The 10,801-nt window shown below is 44.7% G+C and overlaps 1 protein-coding gene across 1 annotated transcript in view; it reads left to right on the top strand.

Annotated features, from left to right (window-relative positions):
* The window catches only part of nudt14 (nudix (nucleoside diphosphate linked moiety X)-type motif 14), a gene marked incomplete at its 3' end in the record, with an annotated part of 87,935 nt that extends 83,065 nt beyond the window's left edge, over nucleotides 1-4,870 (top strand). The window contains exons 4-5 of the mRNA XM_083643111.1: nucleotides 370-754; nucleotides 4,621-4,870. Of these exons, the coding sequence (XP_083499237.1) occupies nucleotides 370-754; nucleotides 4,621-4,870 (635 nt within the window). The remainder of the gene's footprint in view (nucleotides 1-369; nucleotides 755-4,620) is intronic.
* Between the last annotated feature and the right edge of the window lie 5,931 nt (nucleotides 4,871-10,801).

Here is a 10,801-nt window from a genome sequence, read left to right on the forward strand (position 1 = left end):
TGAGGCAAAGTTCAACATCAACATCAAGCGAGTACAATTTCAAATTAAAACAGTGTTGGAAACAGTTTTGAACCGATGGGACACCAGACTCAGAGAGCTTTGTAGGTCCTGATGTCACAAAAGCAAGTAGCAGGTTGGGCGATTATGGACGTCTCAATTTAAATGTTGGTGCTGTATTTGTGTTGGTACAGGCTGTCATGTCATCTATTCACCATCCAAATATTTGATGGGATACTTCATAAAAAAAATGACTCTTCAACCTCAACCTCAATAAAGTATGCCTCTCATTTACAGCAATGAGAGTCATTCTCCTATCCGTGTCTTAACAATATTGTCTCTAACGATACCCCTCCTGTGTTCCATCAACAGCTGTCTACATGTGTGAGTGGGAGAGGACCAAGTCTCAGCCTCCAGAGACCGCAGAGAAAGCCGAGGAGGAGGAGGAGGGCGCCGTCAAAGCCACCGCCCCGGAGCCCCAGGAGGGCCAGCCCGTCGCGGAGGGGGAGGGGGAGGGGGAGGGGGAGGGCTCCTCCTCTGCCCAGCCCCCGGCCCAGGCGGAAGTCGCCCCCCTGCCCCCGGCCCAGGCGGGGGTCACCCCGCAGCCCCCGGCCTTGGCGGGGGTCACCTACGAGCTGTGCGCTGGGCTGGTAGACAAGCCCGACCTCTCCCTAGAGGAGATCGCCCGGCAGGAGGTGCTGGAGGAGTGCGGCTACGACGTGCCTGCTTCCAAGCTGAGGAGGATCACCTCTTACAGGTCAGTTACAAGCTGAGGAGGATCACCTCTTACAGGTCAGTTACAAGCTGAGGAGGATCACCTCTTACAGGTCAGTTACAAGCTGAGGAGGATCACCTCTTACAGGTCAGTTACAAGCTGAGGAGGATCACCTCTTACAGGTCAGTTACCAGCTGAGGAGGATCACCTCTTACAGGTCAGTTACCAGCTGAGGAGGATCACCTCTTACAGGTCAGTTACCAGCTGAGGAGGATCACCTCTTACAGGTCAGTTACAAGCTGAGGAGGATCACCTCTTACAGGTCAGTTACAAGCTGAGGAGGATCACCTCTTACAGGTCAGTTACCAGCTGAGGAGGATCACCTCTTACAGGTCAGTTACCAGCTGAGGAGGATCACCTCTTACAGGTCAGTTACAAGCTGAGGAGGATCACCTCTTACAGGTCAGTTACAAGCTGAGGAGGATCACCTCTTACAGGTCAGTTACCAGCTGAGGAGGATCACCTCTTACAGGTCAGTTACCAGCTGAGGAGGATCACCTCTTACAGGTCAGTTACCAGCTGAGGAGGATCACCTCTTACAGGTCAGTTACTGTACATCAGAGGTTCTCAAATGCTTTTCAGCCAAGGACCCCTTACAAGATAGAAAATATACCGGGGACGCCCTCATTCTGATTTGTGATTTTGGGCTAAGCTTAATTGTTTCCACGGTAACGTGCTTGACTTTTAAATTGATAGGTTTGTTAGATTAGAATGTAATCCATGAACCACTTTAGATTTAAAGCATAAAATAGTTCCGTTGAACTATGAAGCGTTTGCAAAAAAAAGTTTTAATTTTTATTTTCCTGAAAACCTTTCATTGTCTTTCACAATCTTCCATTGTCTCGGTTACCCAAACTCTTGCGTAACCAAACTCCATTCAAAAACCATGCAGTTTGCCTTGCTTTCTGGCAAAAGTGAACACCCCCCCCGACCATAAAGCATGGTGAAGAAACTCTAAATGAAGAGATGTTTTTCATAGAGCTCGTATCGCTGACTGCAACACAACGGCACGTATCTGCCTGTGAAAGACAAGGGCCCGTATTAACTAATATTCGCATATAACAGTAGCGGATGGAAATGGAAACGCGCACAATTTCGCATTTTCTTTTGCCGATTTTCTGAAAATGTGGTTCAAACTCGCGATGCACTTGGAGGGAAACCCACCTGCCCAACCTGGTGTGATTTGTGACTAAGAGCGATGAGACGGCATCAGTGAGAGTTCTCCTGACTGAACTTGTTGTTGCTCTTTGGTCCCACATGAGGCCAGCAGCACCTGGAGCGCTAAGAGCCATGGCTCTATATCAGCATGTGTTGGATTTGACTCTGTGTTGGTGGTGTGTCTACTGCCGCTGTTATGTGAGGGCTGCTTCCATCCGATGGAGAGGTATCATCTTAACCCTCATCATCCCCATGAGGGTGTTTGGGACAGAGGCACGCGGGGTGTGAAGCTGCCTGCGGGGTCACAGCCCTTTGCAATAGAGAAAATACAGCTCAAAGACGGAAACTGAGTTCTTATGAGTGTGTGTGGACAAGTTTGGGTATACCAGTGGTCCGCCAAATGTTTTAGTCCAGGGCTTTTCAAAGTCAGAGACTGTGGGCCTCCCCTCAGACAAAGCTTGTGGTGGTGGGGGGGGGAGCTTTGTCCGACTAAGTTTACTGGCTTACTTTTGTTAAATTCCTGGATGCCTATGGGATCATTGTAATTTGCTTATCTTATCCCATATAAGTAGGGCTGGGTATTGGCATTGGCAAGGACCTCACGATACGATACGTATCACGAAACATGGGTCGCGATACGACTGTATCACGATACATTGCAATACAATACATATTTGCGATATATTGCAATACTAATACATAATTTACTGAAAATAAAAAAATAGAGCTAAAAATACAACACGCTGTGCACCACCCAGGTAGTGTAATAATATATACATCACTTTATATTGATAACTTGGTGGACAAATTGAGTCAAAACTACAGAGTGTTGAGTGTCCTACTGAACGCACTGAAATAAAAAGTATCGTTTTGTGTCACTGAAGACACGGCTGTGCAAAAAAAAATCGATATGGCGATATATCATGATATTTTTCTGAAATATCGATACAGTATTGCGGAAAAAAGTATCGCGATATATTGCCGTATCGATTTTATTGCTGCACAGCCCTACATATAAGCTCAACAATTGAGACAAGATAGCCTGTTATTGCTGTTTGGCATACAGTACTTCACCAAATATATAAAAAGGTTCAGTCTAAAGGCCTTTCTGACTGTGGTAAAAACTGTAAAATTCTCCAAAACTACTTTGAACTATCTCTTTAACCAAATCACACACATTTAGGATATTCTAGGGTTAGGGTTACAGAAGGTTCTATGTGATCTCCTTTTGGTAACTAATGTAATATGTTTTCACTTCCATTCACTGAGCCTCCCCCGGCTGAAACTGTCTGAGGAGGCCCGCCTCCCAAACCTCTATAGAGAGCCGCAGGAACGAGTCCGGAAATCATCGATGCTAACAGTCCTTGGTTCTTCACTGTTTTCGCCTATGGGAGTTTTGAATGGGTTTTTGGCGCGATGCTTCTAATAATCTCTCTGGGCAACGCTGGCTTAATCAAATGCGAACCAGTGTTTAGTAATATCATCTTCACACACGAGGACCACTTTTATGAGTTTTGAAGCTTTTACGTGCCGTTAAAAGGGCGGCTAGCTAGCAAACGGCTAAATGAGACTACACTGTTGAGTCAATGGGGATATATACGTCAATAACGTCACCACTTCAAAGGACGAACACGGAAATTCTCTTTCCCTCACCTGGTTCAGCCCCGTTCAGCCCGGGGTAATCAGTGCACACATCAACAACAGTCCAGGTTGAGTGCTGACGTGACGTGGAAGCTTATGCGACAGTGTGTAGTTCTGGATTAGCTTAGCTTGAGCTTTTTACTTCTAGGGCTCGCATTTACGCTACAAAACTCATGAAAGTGGTCCTCATGTGTGAAGATTATCCGACTGAACTCTGGTTCGCGTTTGATTAATCTTGCGTTGCCCAGAGACCGTATTTGAAGCGTCGCGGCAAAAACCCATTCAAAAATCCCATAGACAGAAACAGTGAAGAACCAGGAAGTTCGGGACTTCCACATTCTGACTACAAAAATACGTCATCCCTGCGGCTCTCTATTTAAGTCAATGTAGGGCTTCTATGTCCGGCAGCCATATTGGATGGTCCCCAGCTCTGGGACAACAGCTGAGAATAGCAAATTGCATAATCTAAGTGTCTAATTTGTCTGTCTCAAACTAAATGGACATGGTTTATTTCTGTCCTGTGTGTGTCTGTCCCGCTGATAAATGTGATACATTTTGTGTTTAGCTAACGCGGACATACATTGGTTCATATAATTATCACTGCTTCAATGATTTGGATAGTAGTTGCATCTTTACATTATCATTAGCTGCTTTGCTAAATTAGCTTGCTGTCTAGTAAGCTAGCTATCAAAGCCAAGTTAACGGAACTGTCTCTTCTCATGCTACATTTCAGTGAGTTTTGGAGTAGAGACGAGGGCTAAAGGTTAACTGTGTCACAGTAAGCTACATTTGCCAGGTTGCCATTGTAAAAAAATAATGACTTAATTAATGACGTGCCTGGGTTAATAAAGGTTAAACAAAATTGAAATAATTAGCACTAATGGGGGATAAAAATGGGATAATTTTTTGGGAGGGGGAAATAAAAAATAAAATAAAATAAATAATTCTAGCACATCGTGCTATTCACTTGTACTTATAATGTTTTTGAATGGACCAGTTTACACAGCTATAGATTTTTACCTTCCCTCTTTATTCCCCTCCCCCTGCAGGTCAGGCGTGGGTGTGACGGGTTCCAAGCAGACCATGTTCTACGCCGAGGTGTCGGAGGACAATCGCGTGGGCGAGGGCGGCGGCGCGCCGCAGGAGGGCGAGCTGATTGAGGTGGTCAAGGTACCCCTGCACGAGGCCATGACGTTCGCTTACGACGAGAGCATCCCCAAAACCATGGGCGTCATCTTTAGCTTCATCTGGTTCCACAACAACATGTCGCCCAAGTACAAGATCTCCACCAATGTGTAACCAGCGTTCAAACAAGCCCCTCCCATAGTTTGAGCCTGTCTCCCAATGAAATCAAACACTGGCCCAGCACATCCACTCTCCCCCCCCCATGGCCCTTCATCCTTTACTGCCTTTTTGCTTCCTGGTACATGATGAACGGGTGGGCCTCTTGTCATGTACTGTATATCTTTGAGTTTGGTCCCGTTACCTTTCACATTTTTACCTGCTCTTAATTACCTTTCCCAAAAACAAATTTGCCATACATGTATGATGGGGGGGGTCACTGGCACTCCCCCCCCCTTCTTCATATAGAGACACTGTATGAAATAGGCCACGCCCATTACGGGGGAAAGCTCTCCATTCACTCCCATACACCAGCGTCATTTTCCTTCAATTAAACATACTGTAGCTAAAAGCTGTGGACAACAAATGTAAAAAAAAAAATCGCCAATTACGGTACAGTTTTTTTGTGCTCCCGAGCAAAACAAGGAAGCCATTGAGAATTGGCGAGAAGAAAAATGTGGATCTAGCTGCTGTCACGGAAGTAAGTTGGAGTGTTCATCTTCAATATATATCATCTGATATGATATGATTGGGGGGGGGGAGTTTTTTGTTTTCCCCCGTTTCGGGCGTGGTTTCTGAATGACGACGCGCTCCGCAGTGTCTCTACGCTTTAGGTATGTTTATCCTCTCATTTCCTCCTGTGCCATCTCACACAATGGCTGTATAGCACTGCTTCCATGTGCCTACCCTTGATTAAGCCATGATGATCCAGTAATGCAAAAACCGTGCTTAGTCAACGGTGGACCGTGTGACGATCGAAAGTGATTTGTCTGTTTTTATCAACCACCACTTGTTCAGGCATTCAGTTCCTCTGTGGTCCACAGCCTCTAAGCAATACTTATCATAGTAAACCCCATGCCGAACAATCACTCAGTGTCACTGAAAGGATCTTCTCACTTTGTCACAAAGGGGTCAGGTTAGGAGGTAGAGCCAGTGGATGTAATAGCAGACTTCATTGTACAAGGGAATTGTGTGATTAGGTTTTCTCTGGGTGGTTTCACACTGGGGATCCAGGACCGTTTCCCAGCACGCTTGTCCCCAAACTGACCCCCCCCCCCCCCGGGTCCGGTTCGTTTGATCAGTGTGAACGTGGTCTGTTGGAACGCTTCATGCATGCCCGGGGCACGGTACACTTGATAACTTACCAGTTATCCTATGGTTTGCACTTTTGTTAGCCTGGGAACCCGATGCTAGCTACCAGCTAGCTCACTTTTTGCAAATGCAATGAGTTTGTCCCGGTATAGAAAACAAACAATACACAAACTTGTATTTACCTCTTGTAGTAGATCACAGAAACATGTCCAAACCATAGGATCAACTGGTCTCCACATAATCCACTTGGCAAATGTTGAAATGTAGCGTAACGAACGTTAGCCTACTCGTCTTCTTTATTGGCGGATCGCAAGCCAACTAGGTGCATATCGCCACCTATTGTATGGGAGTTTGTAGATATACCAGTGTTCAGGCACGGACCATTTTGTAATGCGAAAAAGCTGACCAGCGGGGGGAGTCGTACTCGGGCACGGGAAACGAAATCAATCGTTCCCAGTGTGAAAACGCAGCAGGCATATTCACATATACCTCTGCACTGAGGGCCTAATATGCTAAATTCAGCATATACTCAAGTACAGTCTTAATTTGCAGCATATACAGGGAGTTATCAAGTCCACTCCACTGGCCTTTTCACGTTTAGCTAGGATATGGCAAAGTGGGTTCCCTATTTGTTTTTAGAACCTGATACACAGCATATACAGTAACATGTCTTTTTAGAACCTGATACACAGCATATACAGTAACATGTCCGTGAAATCCTCAGATTCACTCTGACATAACATCCCAAACGGGACCATCTGTGAGGCCTTTTTGTTTTGGGGAGATGAGTTTTGTTGATACCACCATGGGTTTTGGAGGAAGAATTTTTCTTCCTTTTAACCCGTAAAAGAGTATGGGTAGGCCATCCTCAATTATTTACAATTCTTCTGTCGTGGACCACATTGAGAGACCCAGAAATAGACAAGAGAGCTATGAGCTGTGGTTTAAACCCAACAAGGCCAACTGTTCCGTATCTGCTATTGAGATTTGTTTCCATGCATCAGATCAAAACCCTCCCAGACATCATTCACACGCCGTCCATATGAACACAATTCAGTCTCCAAGACTTCTGGCTCAAACCTTCTGCAAAACCCATAAGGTTTTCATAGTTTCCATTACAGTCAAGCCATTTGTAGGTAGTGTTTTTAATGCCTAGCATGTTTTGGTAGATCACAAAGCACCAAAACCAGTCTCAAAAGACTTGAGCTCTGCTCTTAATGATTGTTGGTCGGTTGGTCACAATTGATTTGGGGAGGTCCCCTGTTTATAATGGAGTAGACTAGTTGTAGACTAGTTGTGTAAAGCTTTGATGGCCACAAGGACAGAAGGCTAAGCTCACAAAGGTGAACCTCAAAAGCAGCTTGCCAAACTCTCAGGTCCAGATGACCACCCCTGCGGTCGTGTTCAGGGATTGAACCATTCTATTGGTTTAATTTCATCTCTGAATGTGATGACGACCGACATGTAATAATCACATTTCAACATCACTTGCAGCTGAAATAGCTGAACATGCTTAGTACTATTCTTACTATACGCCAGTACTTTGTTCATCCAAAAAGGGCTGCCACTTCATTTACTATTGAACATTATGATCAGAAAGATGTTCACCTCCATTGTAGACAATATGGTGTGTTAAAAGATATGCAAGTGCTGAAGCAAAGCCAATCCCTTTTTTTAAGCAAATTACTGCTCGCTTAAAACAAAATACTGTACATGCAGTATTTATCGTGTCATATTACGACAGTTAAACAATCAGAAAATATTGAGTGCTGAATGTTGTCATTTGGAGGGGGAAAAAACAAACTTGCCTGGATAACTTGGTGGTTTAGCGTCTACATATTTCAATATACTGGTTGCTATTGCTAAGTGAGACTTCTAAGTGCAATGTTTCTAATACCTTTGAAAGATTATAAGGTATGAAATGAGCTATACTGTAGATGGACCCAACAGGTATGATGTACTTTACGTACAATTTCTATGAATACTGCTGGACCTCTGTGAAAGACAATAAAGCAAGCAAGTGTCCTTGCTTCACAAGACATCGCCAAAATGTTTTGTTTTTTTTGTTTTTTTTGTACTTCATATTGTGCGTCATAGAAGTTGACTTGCTTTGCCTTGTGACTCAGGGTGCGATCACGCCACTTCATTTCCTTTGCTCCAAACCGTAGCGGAAACAATTACTTTGTTGCATTTTCTTTTATTTGGTCTGCTTCATTTCAAGTGAACCAGGGCTTGTAATACAAATCACATGATGGACACAAAAAAAATCGCTTGTTTATTGGACAGAGTTTGGCAACCTGTCATCAACCCGTGTAAGAGATTTTTATTTTATTTTGCGCCCTTGACCACGAAATGACCCTTTCTGGTGCCAGTTAGGAACGCGTGAAGAAATAATCGAATATGAGCATCAGTCAAGACTGCTGTTATGCTAGGCTTTCCAAACACAAAGAACTGCTGGAACTGAACCGAACCCACCGAGTAAACACTAGAGTTTGAATGAAACGCTCCAAACACGCTTGGTGTGAACGCACCCTCAGTCAAACCTTTTGAGAGGTCATTCCCACCCAAACCTTGTAGGAATAAATGCATTACCCACATTGCCATAGTTATCCATCTGGACTGCTTGAGTTCTTCCGTCCATCCAAGAACATTCCTTGGTGTAGGATTGCATAATGCTGAATTGATTGTTTGAATTGATTTGATTTGATTGGTTCCTTGGATTACCATCACCTGGGCATATCCAAGTAAGTTCCAAAACATATGACCTAAACCTTTTTCAAAACAGAATTCTACCACTCCTATGCAAATCCACACATTTTTCTCATCAAACTTAATTCACGGTACATGTTTAACACCAAATCTGATTCTCTTCCACTACCACTTCAAACAAACATACACATTGTTAAATTGTCAAGTTCAATCTCAGGACACCTTGGAAGAAATGTGGAACGTACCTCTGGAAAGCCTTCAAAGTGACCACTGGAAGACATGTTTGGGGGTTGGGGGGGACCACTGGAAGACATGTTTGGGGGGGGGGGGGTTACGTCCATGAGGTCCCCACATAAATGCTACTCCCCCGCTAATAGGGCTTTAGTTGATTGTTTACAGTTTTTCTCGGTTTCCGTCAAACACGTCACTGATCGTTCTCGTTTTGTTTCTCCACGACAATGACAAAATAACCTCTCATGTGATCTCTTCAAACGGTTTCTTTAGCTCGAAAAGAGTGATATCAGGGAAAAGAGTGATATCAGGGAATTATTGGAATCTTATTCTCACTAGATGGATGACCTCAGTCCCTTACCCTCTTCTCTTCCTCCACCTTCTGTCCATATGACCATCTTTTCTTCACACACACTGTCTCTGTTCAATGAGATGTTGAGTTCATTATGTGACTGTGCGCACTGAGAGCATCTGAGACGGAGAACTCCACTGAAAGATGTCCCATGGTGCTCACACACTTTCTACCTTCTTGTACACGGTTGGTATTTGTTTCCTTGTCTAACATTTCTGCCGTCTAATAGCCTACGGAGTTCTTGGGAAGTGTGCCCACATTAGAAATTAATGGGTATACACTACTTGGATTTTTCTCTTAACTCATGAGAAAAACATCTATAGCTTACATTTTTAAATAGCTTCAACTTACTTATTCCATTGTTCAAAGAAGCAAAATTGATTTTCTCTTCTTTTCCTCCCCAATTGTACTTGGCCAATTCCCCCTGCCGCCCCGGTCACTGCCCCACCCCCTCTGCCAATCTGTGGAGAGCCGTAGAGTAGCACCATGCTTCCTCCGATACATTTGCAGTTCCTAGCCGCTTCTTTTCACCCGACAGTGGGGAGCTTCACCGGCAGGACGTAGCAGCACGTGGGATGATCACACTATTCCCACCAGTTTCCTTCCGCCCCGAACAGGTGCCCCGACCGACCAGGGGAGGCGCTAGTGCAGCGACCAGGACACATACCCTCATTCCGGCTTCCCACATGCAGACACAGCCAATCGTGCCTGTATAGACGCCTGACCAAGCCGGAGGTAACACGGGGACGCGAACCTACGACCCCCATGTTGGTAGGCAGGGAATCTACCACTACACTAGCCGGACGCCCAAAATGGATTTTCTCTTGACTGACACACCAACCCGACGTCAAAGAACTAGTGGCAAAGAAGGCCGACTGTTGCGTCACCTCACATCACCTCACGTCACCTGTGTCGTGGCCAAAAGTTTGCACTCGGAACACCCCGCAAAGGCTCGGGTGGGGCAAATTAATTATATCGGAAGCCTAGTTGCGGGAAAAAGTGAGCGGTTCTTATTTTAAAGACAAAGTTTGATGAGAATCACTGAGTTGCCTGGAAACAGAGTCCAGATGCATGCGCACTGGCATCATTTTGTCTTCTACATACGTACATTCTACATTTTCCCCGCAACTAGGCTTCCGATATAATTAGTTTGCCCCACCCGACCCTACCTGTGACTTCAAAGTGCAGAAATAAGGTGATTTTAATGCCCAACACAGATTGTCTAACAAAAAAAGCATGGTCCATGAGAGGGCTCTTACTACTGTGAAGTCCTGAGACGAACATAGAAAGAGCCTGAGGGTAAAGTACACATCTACCCCTCTGCCTTCTCTTTTGGCTGTGACTGTCTTCACGTTTGTTTTGAAAAACAAGGCGTTGATTTCCCTTCCCCTTGAGCACTTAGTTTTGACAGCAGTATAAGGTTGCAGACTATGCCACTGGTAAGCCATATTGACTTTGATAATATCACATATTTGAGGTAAGGAAATGGTTCAATGATATTTCCG

Source organism: Poromitra crassiceps (assembly GCF_964638095.1).
Source record: "Poromitra crassiceps genome assembly, chromosome: 9".
Lineage (NCBI taxonomy): Eukaryota > Metazoa > Chordata > Actinopteri > Beryciformes > Melamphaidae > Poromitra > Poromitra crassiceps.